Below are 23,162 nucleotides of genomic sequence, written 5' to 3'. Positions count from 1 at the left end.
TATATATATATATATATATATATGTATGTATGTATGTATGTATGTATGTATATACTCATATATATATATATGTGTATATATATATATATATATATATGTGTATGTATGTATGTATATACTCATATATATATATATATATATATATCATCATTTTTGTTTTTTGTTTTTTCTAGTGGAAATGAAATGCAAAATGTACCGTTCCCACTAAAATTTTGACTCATAACACGGTCGCAATAGGTTAAAGGTTAGGTTAAAATAATTGTAATATGATTTTTCTGGGATATTGTGCAGCCGCAATTTACGCTTCCATTCACACCTATCTGCAATTTAGAAGTACATTTTAATTACCAGTAACTGTGCCATGCCAAATCTATACATTTAAGTAACATACCACAAAGTTGTGATGTTAAACTATGAAAAAATATATACTACATGAACCTTGAGAATATAGGAGAATTTTACTTTATAATGCCACTATATATATGGAGTCCTGTGAAGAACATGTAATTTAAGATGATTTAAGATTTCTGTGACACTTTTTTCATTGAAATGGCAAAGCAGCAAATGACCTAAATGTGGATCCTGGGCTGAGTTTAGTTAGAGGAACTTCAAAGTCTACCTCACAAAGCAAATGACAACAAACCGCACTCGAAAAGACAGTGGATGCAGCACACACGCTTATCAGTGAAGTTCATAGAGGCATGGTTACATGGCTGAAAACACAGTGTGAGCAGGTACTTACAGTGTCTTCATTTTCCAGGCACAGTTTTGGATTGTTATCTTCTTTGTGTTTGCTTTTGTTGAAAAGCATACACAGCACATAGAAATTGCAGTAGCAAGTATGATTGTTTTGGGACTCAATCCTTGCAAAGTAATCTACCTTATGTAAAATAATTGTGTTTTCCCTCCAGGGCTGGATGAACGAGATATCAAACTATGACCCAGAGACATACCATGCCACACTGACGCAGTCTGTGTATGTTCGGTTGGAGGGCTCCATCATTCGTTTGTCTAAGCCCAACCACAACATCCCCCGCCGTGCCTCTCACAACGAACCAAAACCTGATGTGACCTACATCAGTCAGAAGATCTATGATCTCACCAACAGCAAAGTATGTTGTAATTTTAAAAATAGTCATTTGATAATTGTTTCTCTAGTCTTCCTGTAACTGAGGTCAGTTGTAGTTTCCTGTTGAAATAGTAGATCAGTGAAGTGAAGCATAACACAAATTCATTTAAGTCTATTTAAGTCTTGTCTATTGTCTTACAAAGAATGTTGCCCATTAATATGGATAATGACAAATACTACAGTATGGAAACTGTCCTAACTTGTCTCTAAAAAGCCATGAAATTTGGTCAAAACTTGGTTTTACTCAGGTCTGTCCTCTTGTCATCCTCCCTCAGGTATATTTAATGCCTCAGAGCCTGGCCAGGAAGCGTATATGGAACAAAAAATACCCCATATGCGTTGAACTTGGTAAACAGGATGATTTCATGTCCAAGGCCGAAGGTGACAGATGGGAGTCCAGTGAGAGCTTCAACACAAGGGACAGAGGAGAGGGGACGGGAGGAGCACAGGAACGAGGGGGGTCAACTTTGTCCAGTCGAGACCTGACCCTCTATCTGTTTGGAAGGACTGGGAGGGAGAAGGAGGAGTGGTTCCAGAGGTTTCTATCAGCTTCCAAGCTCAAGGTGGACTTGAAGAAAGGTCCAAGTGTTGCAGGAAGTAAAAGTGGTGAGTGGAATTGATGTTTGTGTCTGCAAGACATTTGTCTCCTTCGGCAAGTGCAGAGGACAATTTTTAAGATTTTTATTTGTTCTTATTCTGCCTTTTTTAAGGCTAAATTTGTCTAAATGTATGTATATGTTTTTATACAGATATATTGATACATTATACAGACAGAAATGGTACTTCTAATCTTAAGTTTTAGTGGTTCAGAAACGGTGACAAAACCTGAGTGCATTGTCTAATTTTTCACTTTTCTCCAATGTTTGCCCACAGCTCCGAGCTCTCACAGTCGCAGCAGCAGCCGCAGCAGTCTGGATGAGGCACTGGCATCTCTGCCCAGATCAAAGGACTCCTCAGTCTCCTCAACAACAGCAAACAGTGCCAGAAGCAAACTGCTATTGGACTACAATGTCTACATGGCCTCCTTACTGCCAAAACAGGTGGTCGTCAGCCCTACAGCTGCCAGCCCTGTTCTCCAGAGTCCTCAGAGCAGCCCTGGGGCTGATAAGAAGGTAAAACATACTCATTCTCCATTTATACTATTAACACCTTTTCCTTTCTTAGGTGACTGACTTTTCATGTCATTTCAAATTTAACCTTACAGCGTTACAAGCTGTGTAATAACAAACAACAGCAAGTAGCTGCTATTGTGGCTTATCATGAATATTTGCAGGGATAAAATAGGTCGCAATTTAGGGGGTTAAATGTTTTAGAATCCTGTTCAAAGATATGAGATCTGTATTCTTTTCTCCTAATGTTTGTTAACTTGCCTGCTGTGTCTTAAGCTTCAGAGCACCACTTTAGCTCAGGTGCAGCCCAGGGAGGAGGAGGGGGAGCAGGAGGAGGAGGATACTGTTGCCTGGGTGAATGCGGCTCTTGGCCGGGTCTTTTGGGACTTCCTGAGCGAGCCCTACTGGGCTGAGCTGGTCTCCAAGAAGATACAGCTAAAGCTCAGCAAGATTCGGGTAAGTGGAGCAAAGCCCCTTACAACCTTTCACTGTAAAAGTGGTTGAAATTTAAACAACCAGAAAGAGAAAAAGTTAAAGTGAAAAACAGAGATGATGTAAAAAAAAAAAAAAGAAGCTGTTACTTTATTCTAATAAATCCATGGGATTTATTAGAATTAAAACAGGCAAACAAGACAACAAAAACCCCATGGTGAGAGGCAGCAGGACCAGCAGTCTCCACACCAGAGCCTCTCTCCTCTGCTGCTGGTGCAGAAGCTCTTAAGCACCTCCTCCATGCCAGGTGTGCTGCATTAATTAACGAGGTGCAGCACTGGGCAGATCTACAAAGGAGGGAGAAGGGACAGCAGCACAGAATGGGTCAATGGTCACAATGTAGTCAACCAATACACAAATGTTGCTAACTTACACCTAAGCAGCAACCCACAAGTGACCTAACAAATGTGGAGTGCAGTGACCACAACCCAAATGGTCACAAACCACAAGTTACTCCACACAAGTATTTATCACAGCTACACAAAACCGTGACCAAACAGAAACTAGTCATCTCAAGCAAAACAAAATCACAATCAAGTTGCTCTGTAAAGTGCCAAAAACTAGGAAACAAGTTGTTGAGGCACCCCAACCCTGACGTACCTACCAAGACAGCTAACTAACCTAGCTAGTCTTCAGTGGCCTGCCACTTGAGAGAATTATTTAAGGTGCTACAAGAACCACAAAATCTAGCAGGTCACCAATTAATCAAATTTTTTTTTAAAAAGGAAGAAAAGATAACTAAATCGTATAATTTCTTAACTGGCTTATCTGATCACTCCGTGATTTTAACATCAAGGAAGTTGACTTAAAAACGCTTCCCAACTCTCAGTCAATGTAGAAACTTTGCGCTAACTATTCTAAAAAGTGATCTCCCATCTTTGGAGGGTGAACTGCATGAAATGCACTGGGACAGGGTTAAGGATAAGGATGATGTACACAGTTTCAGTTTTAAGTTTCTAATAAAGCCTAGCAACTCAAACAGAAAATCCTCTTTACTTTGGGTAAATGAGTCCATTCTGGAACAAATTGAACAACAGGATCTAGCTCTACAAACTGCAATAAGAAGCTGCCTAAATAATGATATGACTATGGTACAGTATGAAGGATCAAGAAACCGTGTTTGTAAAGAATTAAGAAATGCTAAAGCTGAATATTATTTCTCGGTTATCACAGAGGCCAGAGGGAATTGTTCTGCTATGTGGAAACAAATAAATAGCTTAATAAAAGTAATTAATAAAAAAATAATTAATTGAAAATTGGGAATGGTTAGTTTCTTCTTCAGTAGCCAAATTGCTCATGCATTCAATATTTTTTTTTGTTTCTTCTGTAGAGGAGCTTGCCAATACCTTTTAAAGTTCACAGTGTGGAGCTATCTGTCCCAAATAATGTATGTGATAATGTCTTAACATTACAACAAACAAATCAGACTGAAGTCCTAGCAATAATAGATAAAATTGCCAATAGTCACTCAAAAGATCAATTCCACCTGGATACTGCCTTTCTGAAAGAACACTTTGGCAACACCTCTCACTCATCTAATCAACGTTTCCTTTACAAGTGGGATCTTTCCCAGTAAATAGAAACTAGCCTGAGTCATACCTATTTTTAAATCAGGAGTAGTTGATCAGGCATGTATTTGTTGGCCAGTTAGTGTTAGGTCCAGTTAGGTCCTTGAAAAAGTTGTCGCTCATCAGTTGCTCAGTTATGTAGAATCAAACTACTGTCTACATCCCGTACAGTTTGGCTTCCATCTGAGTTATACCACAGAGATTGCTAACTGCTTTCTTATAGAACAGCTCAAATCATCAATTGCTAAAGGAGAAGTTGTTGGGGCAGTCTTCCTGGATCTAAAAAAGCTTTTGATACTTTAAATAATGATATCCTCATTCATAAACTCTGCAAATTTAATTTCTCTAACAAAACGTCACAGTGGTTTTAATCTTATCTGTCTAACCAAGAACAGTGTGTTGTCATTAATAATGAGAAGTCTCTTTTTTACAGGCTAGAATAGGAGCACCTCAGGGCTCTGTTCTTGGTCCGCTTCTTTTTAGCTTATACATAAATGACTTGCCACAATCATGTGTCGAAGCATGTTTTCAGATGTATGCAGACGATACAGTCTCACTGATCAACAGACGCTAATGTGTTAAATCTAAATATTAATGGACAGCAACTGCCTCAGCCTCATAATAGATTAACAACTAAAATTCAAGAAGCATGTTAAGACTTACATACATTTAGACTTACCAGAGACTCTCTATTATTTCACACTGCAAACAGTTTCATGCATGCTTTGATTTTTTTCACATTTAAGTTACTGTGTAACCTCTTGTTCACAAGCAGTCTCTACAATCACTAAACCTCTTATGATGATATACAATCAAGCAATTAAAATCTTGGACAGGAAACCAATAAGAGCACATCATTGCCCTGTTCTTCAGAAACTAAATATGTTAAGTTTTGATAATTTCATTAATTTCACCAGTTTCAAACTCATACATAAATGCCTACATAATCAGGCTCCCCAGTTCTCAGTGACCTTGTGGATCCACTTAGAGCTTCCGGCTCAGTAACACGTGGAGCAGCTCATAGGAATTGTAAGGTTCCCCTGTGTAAAATCGTCTTTTGGACAAACAGCTTTTTCTGTCCGTGGAATTAACGTGGAATTCTTTACCCACAGAGCTCAAATTGAATCCTGATTTAGATCACTTAGGAATCAGTTATGCAGTCATGAATATTTTGGTGCTTCCTATTCTATGGTGCTAATTATGTAGTGCAGTTTGTGTCTTGTATAGTTCTGTCTATATTTTTCCTTTCCTTTTTTTCAAGCTGGCATCCTTTATACTCTTTGAAAGATATATCCTACTATCCTACTATTATCCTACTATTAAATGGAGAAACCTCTGTCCCTCCCTCCGTCTGTCCGTCCGTCTGTCTGTCATCATCCATTTTCCTCCTCACTGCTTTGACCTACTTCTCTGAACTTACACATAGGCTTTCATCTTGGTCATGTGCAGACAGCCACGATGCCGTTTTTGCATTTTTCCCACATTTCTACTGTTTATATTCGCGTTTTTGTCCACTACCCAGTCATACTGTCAGCACCATTAGCAGCATGAGCTGTGCATGCACGGAGACCACTTCGAAAACACCTGCGATGGGACCACAGTTTGGTTGGGAAGCCTTCATCTCTAACACTTGCGGATCGAAACCTGTATGTGTGTACCTGTGTGCCCGCGCATGGCCCCGCGCGCGCGCGTGCCTCCGTGCCATCAGCCAAAACTATGCTCCATGTATTTTGCCATAAAGCATGTTTCTAAATACAGTGTGCATTGTGTATCTTACATTAACATTTATTACACAGTGCATTTACAGTGCTCTGATTTTGCATTTCCTCTAATATACTGTTTTTGATTTCTTATTCCTCTATACATAACACATCCCCGGGTATGGACTAGTAGTTATAAACTACAGTTTGTTTTTTTCCAAATTAGGATAGATCATAAACTGCTAATGAATTACTCATGCACAGTGCGCTAAGCTCAGTTGTATGCTTTTGTCTTTGTCAGTTGCCTTACTTCATGAATGAGCTAACCCTGACAGAACTGGACATGGGCTCGGCCACACCCAGAATCCTCCAGGCATCCAAACCCACCATTGACTACCGAGGTAAGAGAAAAATCAATTTCTAACACACACAAGTAGTCACACTCAGTGACTTCTGTAAAGTGATACTGACATGTCTGACCTGTAATGCTGACTGTGTGGCACATTGAGCTCTGTGTGCAGTATTCTGTGAAGACTCCATTTATTTTTCGGAATGTGCTTATCCACAAAGGACATATGGGTTCTTCTTATGTTTGAAAGCGCAACACCCCTACACCGATCGCCTGCCAGTCAGTTAGCTGTGTGCTTTTTAGAGATAACAAAGATAAACAGGTGGTAACGCAAGCTAGTTGTCTATCGGGATACAATTGCTGTAGAGTTTACTTGTATGAAGGTGTTAAAATCTCGGGTTTCCCCCAGGAATTGGTTAGTAGAGATGGTAAGCTGGCCCCCTGAGTCTGTGCATTAGCTAAAGAGCATATATGCATGTACAATATGCCATCAAATACACACACAAATGTTTTCACGCATTGGATAATGGTTTGTACACTCAAACACACAAAATTGATGAAATTTGCAACTCTTCTCCTGGCCAGATAAAACATTGCTCCTGGGATGTAACTGGCTCATTAAAGAAAGCAGAATTTCCACACATGCGACACTTTTAAAAATGTGATCTGATCCTTAACAATGTCTGTGCAACAACCTCTTGCTAACTTAAACATATGTGAAATGAAGTTAGTGTGGCAGTGACAATTAAGATAAAAATCCAAATAATTTCATTTTCAAAGTCTTGCAGCACAGGAAGTAGTGTGAAAGGTCAAATCGGGTAAAAACGTTTTGCAATCTACTGCATATAAACACATGTGGACACAAGTGACCTTTTGTCTCATGACTGGCCTCTACTCCCATTCTTTCTCTAGTCCTGCTGTGACTAAGCAGATCACAGTACTGAGGCTTTGTCAGGACAACCTTATTCTGTGTTAAAAACAACACTGTCACACACAATACAAGGCAGCGGAAAGGATCACTTTATCATCATGTTCTGATTCATTGCCTGTGGTAAGACTTTCGTTTACATGTGAATCAGCATTGACAACATGCAACTTTCCGTAAGAGTTTGTAAACCTAGAAATGGAAATTCATGAGGTAAAAATACACACAAATCACTTTTGATTACAGCAATAGTAAAGCCAAAAACATGTGTTTTATCAGCCACAATAAGTGAGCAATAGTAAAACCATAGCCTATAACAACCATAACTGCTCCATTCAGGGGGCAAAGGCAAAATGAGATTTACTGTGCATCACACTGGAGCCTAATGTGCATTTACACCCACTCAGCCTGTCAGGCAGCGGTACCCTCGAGGTTAGAGAGACATGCTCTTTACTTGTGGGCTCTGAGCTCTTGAAATTAAAGTACAAACCTTCCCCTCCTCTACGGCTGCTGCCAGACGGTCTGACCAACAGTGATACTGCTCAGAGTTCAGTATTGGGCAGTTGCAAGTAGGGCTGGGCAGTAAATCACTGTTATATCAATATTGTGATGTGAGAGTAGATGTCATCTTCGTCTACATTTTCTTCTTCTGGTTTTAAAGTCTGCATAACAGTCAAGTGATGTGATACTTAACCGGACTGTTCTAGCTGCTCTGATGTTATCTTTACCCACTTAATCACTACATCCACATTACTAGCCCTTTCCACACTGCCTGTTTAAGGCAGGAATATCACACTGTTATTCTGCCTTGCCATTCTGTATAAACGGTACGATTGTGGAATGGGGGCACAGAGTTGCCAGAGTTGTCGCCTTTAAACCGGCCGCGGAGGTAGTAACCAGCACCAGATTTGATGTCTATATGAAAGGGACAGCTGGCAGGACAGGACTATGGACAAGACGGGTGTGACATTTTGATGACGTGTTATGCGTGCAACCCAACAGGAGAGATTTACAAAGTAACTAGCCGCTAACTCAAAGAAGAAGAACAGCAAACAAAAAATGTCCACAAATTGGGAAAAAAATGAGATCCTGGAGGTCCTTACCCTCTAAGCAGAGGAAGAGATCAGCTGCTATATAACAGAGATGGTAAATTATTGTTATTGTTATGCCATTGTTATTGCTTATAGAGCACTGCCAGAGGCTGACGCTGTAGTGATTAATATTACCCCCGTCACGCCTATTCTACTTCCAGGATGCTGGCATGCTATCTTAAGTCATACACTGAGGCGGCACGGTGCCACCATTGTTTGGTTCTGTGTAAAAATGCAAAGGTGCCGTAAAGAAGGGACTTCGTAGCGGCCCTGTAGCACTGTCTCTGTGTAAAAAGGGCTACTGACGATTGATTATTAAGATCTCATTGTCTAAACATTATGTGAAAGCGCCAGTAGTCAACCCTACAATATTGTAGCAATATTGATATCAAAGTATTTGGTCAATAATATTATAATATTTGATTTTCTCCATATTACTCAACTCTAGTTGCAAATGTTACCAAAAGGTATGTGTGCTTGATTAATATGAAGAAACCTCCTTTATCAAAGGTGTCATGTACTATAGATCCTGAAATCCACTTTATGATTATAAGCTTTGTTTAAGGATTAGGATTTGATTGGTTAGTGAGGTCTTAGCTGAATACAATAAAGTCAGGCCCTTAGCACTGTAGCAGATCTTCTAGTTATCTGAGGGTAAATCGAGGCTTATCTATGTGAGGCTTTAGCTTTCTTAGCGACTGTACATTTGCCTGCCACTTGCACAACCATGTTGGCTCAAGTAGCGCTGAAGTTTTCAGCTAACTGTTGTCTAGTTTTGATCAGAAGGCACTTTGTATGTCACTTTTAGACATGTATCAGCAATGAGCTTTCCATGCCTTTGTACCACACTGCTTCTCTCATTCTCCCTTCCATTCAGTGACAGATATGTCTCCTCAGCTGTTTCACATGTACAATCTCCAACTTTTTCTCTTCCTCTTGCATTCCCTTTCATTTCATCTTCCTCTTTGTGTCCTTACTCGCTCTTTCGTCTCAGTGTTTTCCTTCCTCTCTCCTGTGCTATGAGTCACCGCCTCATTTTTATCACTGCAGCACTCACACAACCCTATAATGAGAGCAGGAATTGATTGCATATCCAACTGAGACAGCAGTGGTATGTATTGGGACTGTTCCAGGCAAAACACACCTCAGTAGCCACTCCAGACACAATCAGTGTGTATATAGGCCACCGTTTTGTTGATGTTGTGGATAGGTTGTCAGCTTTAATTGCACTTTCATTCAGAAACTGCAATATGTTGCCAAATGTTTTGATTTCTTTCTAACGGATTGTTATTGGTCCACGTTACCTACTGTCAATCTAAAACAGCAAAGTGCTTCATTTTTTGACATATTGCTTGGGAGTGAAAAGAAGCAGGAAAGAGGCACATGCTCCAAACGAGACTAAGGATAAATGAAAGCATTTATACTGAGCCCTGTGCAGGTTTGTGTTCTACAGCTTAGACCTTTGCAGAGACCTCTTTTCTGCTCTGTCTCTCTATGATCAATAGTCTTTTGCCTTCAAGTGTTAGTCAAAAAACGTTAAGTGGAAACGGTCAGTTTAGTTTCCCTTTTGAGATTTCCACTGGTGTTACAGTGGCTGTATCCTCCCTGCATCTCAAGTTCTGCCTTTAACGTGTCTCACCCAGCTCCTTCCTGGAACAAGCCTGTTGAGTGCACTGGATCGATGAACCTCTCCAGCTGTCTTTGTGTGCATATCTCCACAAGGAATACATTGTACACTTGTGTCTATGCACATTTATGTTCACATACACTCTGCTTCAAACTCATCAGTTTCTGTAATGTCCATTTCTAGATATATGCAAGCAGTCACCTTCATGTGTGAAGGCATGTCTATGCAGTATGTGCAGCATACACTCTTCGCCACATGGCTCACCCCAATTAAGGAAGCTCCACCCGGTGTCCAGCAGCTTTAACAGAGGCTCTTCTTTCTTCTCCCCAAACTAACAAACCTCAGTGCCCAGCATGAACCCAGACCCAGCCAGACACAGTATTATTATCCACCACACACTCCAAGATGTTCACTCTATGTTTCTGTCCAACTGTCTGTCTGTTTTAATGCTTCTCCATCTGCAATAGCCGTGGCTGGAGGTGTTACATTTTCAGGTTGTCCATCCATCCATTCCATTTTGTGAATGTAACATCCCAAGAGCACCTCAAGGAAATTTCTTCAAATTTGGCACGAACATCTGGGTGGACTCAAGGATGAACTGATTTGATTTTAGTAGTCAAAGGTCAAGGTCACTATGGCTTTGTTTGTCTCATTCTTGTGAATGCAAAAAATCTCAAGTAGGCCTTGAGGGAATTTATTCAAATTTGGCACAAACGTCACTTGCAAGGAACAATTAAGTGAATAGAATTTGGTCAAGTCAAGGTCACTATGACCTCACACAACATGTTTTTGGCCATAATTCAAGAATTCAAATGCTAATTATAACAAAACACACAAATATCTAGTAGTATATAACAATGAAGTGATAAGATTTCATATCCAAAAGGTCAGAGGTCAACGTCACTGTTGCATCATAATGTTCGGGGGGACTTCTGGTCATCAGATATTGAATTGATGACTCTAATCTTGGGTGTTTACCTTAAAGTTGTGCAGATTGTATAGATCTTTTGTGCTGCCGGGGGAAAGATGTGTCTGAAGCATCCATGAATAGATAGTATACTACATATAGCATGTGTAGCTTCTTTGCAGCAACATCCATATTTGAAGCATTGTCAACTGTTATGGCTACAAATGAGTCTAGGCAGAAATGACTGTAAACTGACTTCCAAACCTGCTTTCCCTTCTTTTGCTTTAGGTGTTTTTCTCTGCTTTCATTACCCCCCCCCCCCCCCCCCCCCCCCACCACCACCACCACCACCACCACACTTTGTTTCTGTCTGACTCACTGAATGTTTTTCTCTTCAGCACACCAGACACATTGCATTATCACGTCCTTTAGCACAATCAGTTGGTGTTCAGACCTAAACTGAGCAGTGAGGAGAGGACACACAGCCTGTTTTTGGCCTACTAGTTCTATATTTCTTGACCCTATCAAATTCTATCAACCATGCAAGAAAGACATCTAAATCTGATTATTTAAAGGACTGTGGTAGCTGTGCACTAAATGTGGCGCCATGTATGTGCACACACTTCGGGACATTTGCATTGCATACATGCACATGTATCTTAGTTGCAGCAAAGTGTAGTGTGGTCTGGTTTAGAATCTCCTAATGGCCTAATTACTTCATTTATCTTTCCTGTGTCATCTGTCATCATTTGCTGCCTCCCAGTGGTGTTAAGAGAAACCACACCTAAGTTCATGATTGGATGTGGCTCCTTGTACTCAAGGACATGTGATCCACTGTTGTTAAGAGGCAGAAAAAAGAAAAGACAGAGTACACATAGCTTACCCCTTGAGGCATTTGAGGAGTTAATATAATCCAGATTACAGCAGTTTTGGCAGAGCAGAGGGAGAGCCCTGTTAATGCAGTCCCCTTCCCGCTGATATCAAACAGTGCTGGGAGGGAAGATTGCCTGCTCTCCAACTGTTTCTCATCCGTTTAAAGGACCTTGTGATCTTGTGATCTTCTTTCTCTCACCTCCCCTCACCAAGTCTTTCGCTGTCTTTCTCGTTTAAGTGGAGGGATCAAGTACATAAAGTCTGTTGGAGTCCTCACTTCTGTGATATCTTTGGGATCAAATGGTGCCACAGAAAGGGCAAGACAGTGAGGGAAGAATGTTAGAGGTGGCATAACAAAGAAGTGAGAGAAAGATGAAGAGATTTAACAGGCAGGGAGAAGGACTGTGGCTCGAGCTGCTCTTTGTCGAGGAGACTGGCCTTAAAACATATGCATCTCTCATAAATAGGGTCTGACAATGTGATATAGAGATTTATGAGATTGATTTACGGCATCTGTAAACTGGTACTTTTTACCTTGTACACGCTGATGTATCATGACTGTGCTTGTGTGTAGATATAGTGACCAGACAGTGGCGTCATCTGTTTTACTCCTCATAGCTCATACCCCCAAATCTTCCACTTTACAGTTTTACTTCTTAAATTTTCCCTAAGATGAACATTTCTAATAACCACAGTGTGTCCCTTTAGGTCTGTGGTTTGACTTGGAGATTTCCTACAGTGGTTCCTTTCTGATGACCCTGGAAACCAAGATGAACCTTATTCGCCTGGGCAAGGAGGGAGAAAGCTTCCGTTTTGGGGAATTTGGCAAAGATGGGTGAGCAGTCAAGCACACACATTTTAGAAGAACCCTAAGATGTAATTTCACTTTGATAAGATGCTTTTCTCCCCTTAATTTGACACTAAAAAGTACAAATGTCTCTGTCACATTCTGTCTGGCTCTCACTCAGTTTTCTATATCTTTGTCTTTTATATTTTATCCTTTCTTTTCTTGCTGTTCCCTCTCTACCTTCTGGTTTCCACCTATATGCGGCTGTTAATCGGATGTGTATCTGCTCTTGGTGAGTGCTGCTTGACTTTGAACAACGAGGTCTTCTGTACAACTCTCATTCTCTACCTGTATACTTTTGGGGTTGTCTCTAGCCATGTTACCACCCAGTGCTTCATCTCATTAAGTACTGATTTCTTAGTAGTGCCTTCATCTGTTTTACTGACTGTTTGTTTACCTCCCCCAAATCCATCCTCAGCAATGTAGAGGAACAGAACATGTCAAGATACAGTCTTCCAGAATAAATACAGTCAACCTGCACTGATCAAACTTTTTCTCTCCCACTATCAGTACCTTCACTCTGCTTCAGTCAGGCTTTGTTATGATATTGACACCAAAACCCTGACTTTTACAATGATCACCGATCCACTTAAAGGAGAACTACAACCATTTTCAAACATCCACCCCTCCACCCCCAATATTCGAATATATTCAAAATGTCCCCTCTACCCAATATACTGCTAAAAAATATAAAGAAAAATTCTACAACAAGCAACTATACCTCACCTTTCAAAGTGAGCAAATATAGGCTAATCATAAATAAATAACTGACTGTATATAAATAACTGTGTCTGCATTTTATTACATTCAAATGTATAAAACATTGAAAACTATAATTCAATATGAGTGTTATGCAGACTATATCACTGGCAATAGTGATAGTTTTTGTATGTCAAAAAAGGCATAATATAGTATGTCATTTCTTTGCACTTTTCCTGTGAGGCCCTCAATCATATGCTAGATATTTGCTAAATAATTGATGATGGCCCTGGTCTTTGCTGATGCCAATCTGGTGTATTGGATCAGTGCATCCATAAAATTCAGTGTGCACATAGTATGAACCTCTCAGGGATAGATTGATTGCCGGTATTATGGTTGCTGCAGTATACAGTGAAATTGTGTATTGCAGCATAAAAACTGACGATTATCAGGTTATCATACCATGTAGTACAGTGTTGGGGGGAAAAAAATACAACCCATGTCATTTTCTCCTGTACTGCCCGTCAGAGTTTTAGGGGATGCAAAACTTTTCTTAAGAATATACAATAGGCCTGTATCTCAACATTTAATTTGCTTCTGTGAAGAAAGATATTGAGATTTTTTATTCAAGATAGATAGATAGACTATTGTCATTCAAATCCACACAGTCAACAGTGCACATAAGAAAGAAATTATGTTGCATTTGACTCCAATTTGAATAAGGTGTGGATTATACTATACGTCAGCAGCAACAGTGCTAGTGCAAATAATAAATATAAAAATAAATACACTTTTCTATTCAAAATATAAACTTGACAAAATCTCAAAGGATAAGGCCACTGTGAGCATAAGCTATATTCACAGAGCCCTCACGCTGTATTTCACAGCCTTGTCCTGCATTAGAAAAGCACGTAGTTAAAATAATCAAAAAGCTAATAGAACAATGGGTGTCAGGGTGAAAGGAACACTTTATTTGTCATAAAAGAAGCCTATTAAGTATATATGTTTGTTTAAAAAATAAAATTATATAATCCAGATAGAGAATTGTATAAAAGGTTCCTTAAAATTATCAGGAAAACTCATATGAGAATCAATATTCACAGGAAATAAGTTAATCTAAATCCTTCATTTTACACAAACTTGCAGATGAACCACAGTTATTGCAGTCCCTTAAGGAAAAAGGTTGGGAACCACTGCTTTAAGGGTCTTTGTAACTGATATTGATAATAGTAATAATATTTGTGTAATACCTTTTACCGTGAAACTGTGGTATTTCTGAGATAGTTATCAGACCATAAAAATGTCATACTCTTGTAATCCTACAGTAAATGAGAAGTGAGCTCATTTTATGCTAGTCCTCAGGAAAACTAGCCAAGCTTAGATTTAGTTTCAAATCAAATTACATCTGTCTGAAACAGTGGAAACACTGCAGAAGACGCACTGAGCAGAACGTTTTTAGGCTAACTTAGAGTGTGTCTCAAAGCACATACTACACTACAATGTAGTACACTATGTACTTCTTGCATGGTACACTAATTTTAATAGGGTTGTGTTGTCTCAAATCTCGCACTGCCATTTTGTACTTAACGGAAGTGACAACAGGGTTTTAACTACCTCTTTTTCTTTTACGGCAAATTACAAAGGGACGAGGGAGCATTATTGGCAACATTTGACCGCTATCTCCACCAAAACATCAACCATAACATTAGTGCTGATTCAAATGTGTTGCCGTAGCTAGGCACAAGTTAGCTAGCTAGCGAATGCTAACATTAGCATTCACATTATTATTTGAGGTACCAAACCATTACAGACCCAACAAATATTACTTATGGCTTCTATTCTACAACAGTATTGGTACTTAGTGTGAAACACATATATAACTAATAGGCTTCTTGTTGTTCCCAGCCGCAGTGTCAAAAGTTGAGAAGTTTGTGACATAGCTTCCACTACCTCACAAAGATGGCAACTGTTGAGGGCGAGAAGTGTCCATCATTCCACACTAAACTTTTGGACCGTTTTGAGTTTCCCAGTAGTACACTGCATTTTCCTGTACTACGCAGTGTGAACACACTTAGCGTACTTGTGCACTCAAAATGTTGTGTTCAAAAAGTGTTCAGTACAAGTATGCAATTCGAGACACACTAATACCAAATTATTTTTCATAACAATGATGTTTCCAGAGGAACAGTACAATAAAATTCATTCACTTATTGCAATGAAACACTACAGAACTATGTTTGTGTGTGTTAGTGCATGCATGCATGCATGTGTGTGGTGTGGTGTGGTGTGTGCATGCTAATCCATTTGTGTTTACTGGTTTACAGAAACAGGCCACGGACTTACTGCCTGGCTGATAGTGATGAAGAGTCGTCCAGCGCGGGCTCTTCAGATGAAGAAGACTCCTCAGAGCTCTCAAATGACTCGACTGGAGCAGAGGGGTGAGAATGAGTTTATATACTTTCTCTTTGCTCATGTAAATCCATTTCCATTAGAGATTATGGAATATTTGAAAATGTGTATGTTATAATCATTTAAGAAAAATATTTGAAATAAACATTGAAATATGCCCCATTAAATGAATACTAAAATAATACTGAATTCAGTATGTGGCCTTAACTCTTACCTTCCTTTTACTGAATACAGTTTGGTTGGAGGCCACAAACCCAGCAAGATCATGCGCTTCGTTGATAAGATCACTAAGTCCAAATACTTCCAGAAGGCCACAGAGACAGAGTTCATCAAGAAGAAGATGGAGGAAGTGTCTAACACACCCCTTCTGCTTACAGTGGAGGTGCAGGAACTCCAAGGAATGCTGGCTGTCAACATACCCCCTCCGCCCACTGACAGGATATGGTATGTGAAGAAAGAGTTGTTTTTCTTCTGCGTTATTCATGGAATGCGGTGCAAAGTGAATTTTAATGTCTGCCAGAGTGAGAAACAATCATATCTCCTCAGAGATGGCACTTTCTCACAAAACACAGCCAATTCTGTTGATAACAATGGCTTTCAGATGACTCTGAATCAGCCACTTTCCTCTCGCATGTCAACAGTTACTTAGTCACAAGACGCATACTTTTATTAATTCATGTGAAACATACACAGTAAGGATATCTTTACTCAGAACAGCTGATATTCATTCTACCCTGCAACTGCATGTGTTATTGAAAAAAATATGTAGCACTTTGTTGAATACATTATGCCCTCTGCTGGTGGTGACTGTACCCTGTGTTGCTTACATTTGTTTATTTGTCAAGTTTATAGTTATCTGCTCTGTCATAGGTATGGCTTTAGGAAGCCACCTCACCTGGAACTGAAGGCGCGCCCTAAACTGGGAGAAAGAGAAGTCACTCTGGCTCATGTTACAGACTGGATAGAGAAAAAACTGGACCAGGAATTCCAGGTATTGATAGATACTACATTTCTTTTCTTCTTTTTAGGCTCTGATAGTCAGACACACAGGACTTGATTATATCAGAATGTTAGTCGTTTTTTTTTTTCTTCTTCTTTATCAATCCCATTGAAATAAATTGCATTATGCTTGCACTGTGCCATCATATTTACAAATAATATCCAGCTTCTAAATCACCAATATTATAAGCTAACAGTGTAAATAATTCCAAAGATCTAGGCCATCCAACATTTTAACAATTATCATATGATCCTAGAATGATCATATAGGAGACTTAAAACTAAGGATGCACCAGTTGTGAAATTCTGGACCAATACTGATGTTTAGAATAACAATTTTACCAATTACCAATACCAGTGGGGTTTTTTTGTTTGATTTTATGTTGATTATTTATTCCCCCTTTTGTGCCAGGGAAACAAAGAAATCTTCATTATCAAAAAAAAAAAAAAAAAAAAAAAAGAAATGTTTTGGTCATTCAGACCTTCATTAGTGAGCACTAATTGAATCTTTTATGAAACAACGTGAAAACTTTTTTTAATCTGTTTTAAAAGTCTTTTTATTATTAGGGGTGCTCGATATATATCGGGCTGATAAATTGTCAGCCAATAATTGGACATTTGAACTATTATGCATTATTCCGATAATTAAAATTATAGCCAATAAATAGCACAGACAATATCACTCCAGACTGCTTTCATTGACTTAACAAGGGTAGCATCTACAAACCCAACACAGTGGGTGGGAGGTCTGATCTTGGACCACCCGACACAGGTTATACGCAGTGCTGAAGGTGTTATAGCGATTATTTGTATCGTTACCTGGCAACGCAATCTGGAGCACGTCTCTCTCACTCTCTCACGTGTATGTGAGACACAGCCTCACGCTTGTTTGTCTGAGTTGAGTGTTAATGTGTGAGGTGAATCAGCAACACATCGCTGTTCTACTTGGTAGTTGTAGGCTAGTCTATGGTGGGATGGTGAGATGGCATCTGGGTGTGTTTATAAAAAGTGTGATGATATGAACATTTCATATATCAGATGTAACGCAGACCTGTTGATGCACATTCAACCTGTTCATATGAGTTAGCTGTCACTGGTTGTCTCTGTTAGTAGAGACTCCAGTCTGCATATATGTTACTGACACCCCAGAGTTACACAGTAACACTGATCCTCATAAATTCCCTCTCTCTTACCATTAACTATAAATTTAATACTGATTAAAAGTCATTTTACTTTCACATCCTTGTAATTATTATGTTCATCTGTCATGTAGGGTTATATGGGGGCAGGGGCGTTGAGGGTACGTCATTTGACAGTCCCCCAGATAATCTCCCTCTTTTTTCACAGCATTATGTTGGCAGGTATGGAAGAGTCACAGCTGTTCTTTGTTTTTGTTGTGTTAGCAACAGTGATATCAGTTAGGTTTGGTTAGGTCAGGGCTGTGGAATATTAAATCAGCTATATTTTCTCAATTCATCTTAGCCTTTCTTACCCTCAGGTGGACAAAAACTACAGGTTATACACTTCTTTTTAAAAAACAAAAATGTGAAATTATCGGTTATCGTATCAGTTATCGGCCATGAGAAGCAGGTAATTATCGCTTATCGGTTGAAAAAATCCATATCAGTGCATCCCTATTTATTATATATATCTTGATTCCCTGTCTAATATCTATTCTAAATTGCTGTGAAAAGGTAAAAAAATGTCTCCTTCAAACAACTGTATTTATTCATGTTTCTACCCAAAAACTACATACAATGTTATAATTTACCCTCACCCGATAGTGGATAGATCTTGAAGGCATCATAGTGTAACTCAGAAAAGCCTCTATCAGCAGTAAGTTCTGGCCACCGGCTAATGTTAACTATCTCTCCTGCTGATTTCAACATGGATTTTTTTGTTCACAATGTAGCATTATCAGGCAAACAATAGGGTGCATCCTCTGATGAGCTGACAGAAAGTTTACTGCATCCTTTCATCCAGACAGTGTACCGGGTAGGATCTTTGTTCGATCCAAACACGTTTTCCTCAGGACAACGGGTTGCCGTTAGTCTAAAGCCCTGCTTTTTAGCCTGTGCAAAATAATATGACACAACAGAAAAATACTGGCCACTGACATTGTTTAATGTCATCTTATTTGCTGATAAGCTGATTGCAGTCAATAGGGAGTATATAGGCCAATACCAATGTGTGGCCGATAAATCAGTTTAAAGAGATTACTGTGTCAAAAATGTGTCAAGAATACTAAAGATTGACTGTCCATCCATCATTGTCTCTCCTCTTTTAGAAAATCTTTGTCATGCCAAACATGGACGATGTATGGCTGACTATCATGCATTCTGCCATGGACCCACGCACAGCCAGCGGGCCCTTAGTTGACCCCACAGTGGACCCACAGCCTTCGCAGCCAGAGAAGGTTGGCTCCAACCAGCCATGAAGATTGTTTACAGTATTTCCTAGAGCTTATGAAGTCTCAAAATGGGAACTGGAGCCAAAGTGGATCGGTCAGACTCTACTTTAACACACATCCATTCCTGTAGTGAGTGGGTTTCTCCCACTGTAGAGGAAAGCTCATAGAATTTAAAGAAACAAGGGAGAGTCTACCAAGGAAACACTAAAGACAAACTGTTGTTTGCTGCTCTGTTCAGTAGTATTTATTGTTCCAGAGAAAAAGGTGATTTGACTTTGAAGGATTTCTAGAACTGTAAGAACCTATTGAATAGGGACTGATATATGAAGACAGTCATTTTTGGCTCAGAATATGGGTTGGTTCAAGTTAATAACAGATATTTATGGGGATATAGAAAAAAAAAAAGTCCTATGAATATGAAGATGTGGAAGCATTCACCAGATACCTTACAGCCTGCAGATGACATGTTGCTGCTGAGGCTAGGAGTGACATAGAGCATTAATAAGTGGAGTTTTACAATAGGTAGTATGTGGAAGTTAGAGGTGTTTTCATAGTGAATGGTGAGTGTATGAAGAAGCTGTCACTTCCATTGTTGAGAAGGAACAGCGTGTATGCAGGTTAAAAAGTATACTGAATAAGCTCAGATACTTCATTTAAGATTTATTTACCATATGAAACATGAAAACTTTAAGTGGCTTTATGTGAGCGGTTTTTGATCAGGTGTTAACAGTTAACAGTATTCATTTGTGCTGTGACCAACCCTAAACACCTCCCCTCATTTGCCAAGATTCCTTTTTTTTTATGCCAATGATGCCCTTATCCATATCTATATGGAAATAATGCTCAAGAGCAAACATACATTATGTAGGAAGTGTCATTCGCTATGTAAATCCCATACTAATGACCCAGTAAGTGCAATGATAGAAATGCTTGGTATACTTTGATCTTGTATTGATATATAAAAATGTATGTCTGATGAGAAGAACGAGAACTCTAACATGTCTATTGAATGTATGTATGGATAGTTTTGGGTCTTACTGTATGACAACAGTTTTTACCCAGTCACATTCTGACTATGGTATGCAAATTATTGCACAAATACAAGTTTTCTTTTTGTTTTCTTACGATAAACACTATCTCATCTTGCATATCTTCACATTCAGATGTGTCATTCAATCATGTGGAGTACCAGGTGGTGTATTTATCTATACATTATTTCTGCTTAAAGGGATAGTTAAGATTTTTTTGAAGTGGGGTCATGTGAGGTACTTATCCACAGTCTATGCATTACCTACATTAGATGTCAGTCAGCACGCCCCCAGTTTGGAGAAGCAGGCTGGAGTCTGACATGAAAGCTAAGCAATCTGCTGCTGTGGAGGGGTCAGCAACAAAACGTAATGTAGCCACTTAAAACCTTAAAAAAAACAATATTCGTTGAAGTGTACACTATATTGAAAGTATTTTCACTGCTTTACCTCACTGTCAGACAGTGATTTCCAAATGAAAAATCAACAGTTTGTCTGATAGAAAGGTAAAGCAGTGAAAATACATAATATATAGTGTACACTTAAACTGATACTGATTTTCTTATAGGTGGCTGAAATGTGTTTTGTTGCTGACCCCCATCCACAGCTGTACATTGCTTAGCTTCTGTGTCAGACTCCTGCCTGCTTCTCCAAACTGGAGGCATGCTGACTGATATCTACTCTATGTAATACACTGACAATGGATAAGTACTCTACATAACCCCACTTCAAAAAAATCTGAAATATCCCTTTAACTGTGTTATTGTTGATCATATTGTTGGAAATGAATTTGTATGACCAACTTTGATATGTGACAGTGCTTTAAAAAGACTCTACCTGCCATACTGTATGTACAGCAATTGGATAAAGTTAAGGTACGTGCTGTATAGTAGAGCATTTATTGCCAAGAATGTAAAGCCTTATCTCCAGGTTCCCTTTCTGAAAATACATTTTTAACTGTGTCATATTTCTAATCTAAACCAAAGTCCTTTGATTAGGCTTATAGTGCCAGATCTCTCTCTACTCAAAGGTACACATCCTGTATTGATATGGCACTGTGAGGTAATATTTACAAATGCCCTACAATACCTGCATTAACATTGTTTACAGGAATTCTTGCCTTGTTTTTCATTTGTTGCTCTCCTATGATACTAAAGCACTGTAACACATAATAGATTGTTTTTCCAGTATGATTGTCTTTCCTGTCATGCTCTGGTTACTTTTTGTTAAGTATTTGTTTTTGAGTGACTACATGAAGTGGGTTATGGTTGTTGTTTGTTTTCTTGTTCAATTTTTTTTTGTCTATTTCTTTGGAATAAACAGAATGAAATAAGATTTTTGAGGATATATGTAGATCATGTCATGATTTGTATCTGTGAATTATTAATGACTTTTAAAATTCTCATGTAATTTTAAGGCCAAATTAAGTGATTATGTGTATCTGCCTTATTTATAGAGCAAAATAAATCTCAATGAAAAGCCTTTTTGTTTTGTTTTTTGCTTCAGATTTTGCACTAGCTTATTACTAATGCATTGATATAGTGTAGCATCAAATATAAATAACTCATAATAAAACAACTGGATCTAGAGTTCTTGGTAACTATATCTGTCAAATGAAAGAGGCTTAATGCAGTATGGTGTAGTACAGTTGTGTACTTGAGTGTACTTAGTGGTGGAAACTACTACGTATAACCGCCTGCTGTATCTCTGTCTGAAATGCTTTATTAGGAGCAGGGGCGTTGTAGTGGAGTGAAAAGTGAGACTGATTACCCAGGGCCCTCAAAAAGCCTGGAATGGAATTTTTTTTATGCAATTTCTTATTCCCAAATAATTAGTACCATACTAAATTAAAATTGACCTAGAATCAGTTTAGAGACTGAACAGAGTCCTCCACAGGTCCATTTTTGAAAACCTGCAGCGGCCCATACCCATAAAAAGCCAGTATCAGAATCGACCCATTAAAGTCGCACCTGCTAATAAAAGTCTCGCAACATGACCCACACCCGTAATTAAACACACACAGGCTAGAGTCACTCACATTAAGCTGGGTTCTCCGTTCTTGAATTACAAATCCAGCAAAGGAAAAGTCTCTTTCACTGGCTGCACTCGATGCCGAGATGGTGACAACATTCCCCGCAATCACTACCAGGTTAGGAAACAATTTAGAAGCCTCCACCCTCCACCACCATAAAACCTCAAAAGGATCCTCCTTGGGTGTCTTAAATTCAATGTATGCTGCCACCTCATCGTCAGGCTGCCAAGTTCCATCGCTGGAGTCCTCCACGTCAGTAACGAATATGAGAACGGGTCACTGATTTTGGAATTGTGGCTTGATAATGTTGAATTAGATGTAAACATATTACACTTATACTGCACATCTTTTTCATTAGCTTTATTTTGAAAAATGAAAAATATATTTTTGCTCTCACCCGCTGCCATGAAGTTCATTTTTACCAGTTCTGTACCTGTGAATGTGTATATATACATATTTTTACCTGTTATACAGCTTTTTACAGGTTACCTGTCAGGTACCAGCGGATACCCAACCCAGTGCAGGACTCTGAGGCTGAACTTTGTATTAAAAAATAGTGGAAGCTTTCTGAGGCCCCTCCCACTCCTTAAAGGTGCAAAATGGTTCAGTCTGCACCCCAATTAGAGCTGAGTGAGGGACTTCTTATGCTGCTGGAGCACCAACATACAGTCATGTCTTTCCAGAAAAAAAGGGAAATCAGGGTTCTAAAAAGGGAAGAGAGATAATGTAAAGAAAGCACACTGGCTTTGTAAAAAAAAAAAAAAAAAAAAGGCGTGCATGTGAGAGACGTGAAGAGAGGAGGGGTGAGGGGTCCACAGAGACTTTATGCATACAGCCCAGAATTTGGTGCTACGCCCCTGATAAATAGTTTAGCAAACACAGAGCAACCCAAAATTATTTGGTGCACTGAATTCACCTGGAAAATAAGATGTGACGTGATTAAGTTGATGGATGTGGCCTGAGGGAGAGGA

General features: G+C 39.1%; 1 protein-coding gene across 2 annotated transcripts in view; it reads left to right on the top strand.

Moving 5' to 3' along the window:
* The window catches only part of LOC126390014 (testis-expressed protein 2-like), a 49,483-nt gene extending 27,842 nt beyond the window's left edge, over positions 1–21,641 (top strand). The window contains exons 4-13 of one of the 2 annotated variants that reach the window (XM_050044077.1): positions 912–1,112; positions 1,405–1,735; positions 2,003–2,241; positions 2,515–2,694; positions 6,300–6,399; positions 12,479–12,605; positions 15,647–15,754; positions 15,960–16,169; positions 16,596–16,716; positions 19,012–21,641. In XM_050044077.1, the coding sequence (XP_049900034.1) occupies positions 912–1,112; positions 1,405–1,735; positions 2,003–2,241; positions 2,515–2,694; positions 6,300–6,399; positions 12,479–12,605; positions 15,647–15,754; positions 15,960–16,169; positions 16,596–16,716; positions 19,012–19,161 (1,767 nt within the window). In that variant the 3' untranslated portion in view covers positions 19,162–21,641. Of the gene's footprint in view, positions 1–911; positions 1,113–1,404; positions 1,736–2,002; positions 2,242–2,514; positions 2,695–6,299; positions 6,400–12,478; positions 12,606–15,640; positions 15,755–15,959; positions 16,170–16,595; positions 16,717–19,011 lie in introns of both variants that reach the window. The other variant, XM_050044076.1, reaches the window with a different exon arrangement.
* The last annotated feature ends 1,521 nt before the right edge of the window (positions 21,642–23,162 follow it).

This window comes from Epinephelus moara, chromosome 5 (assembly GCF_006386435.1).
Source record: "Epinephelus moara isolate mb chromosome 5, YSFRI_EMoa_1.0, whole genome shotgun sequence".
Taxonomy (NCBI): domain Eukaryota; kingdom Metazoa; phylum Chordata; class Actinopteri; order Perciformes; family Serranidae; genus Epinephelus; species Epinephelus moara.
This window is presented reverse-complemented; position numbering and strand designations above follow the sequence as displayed.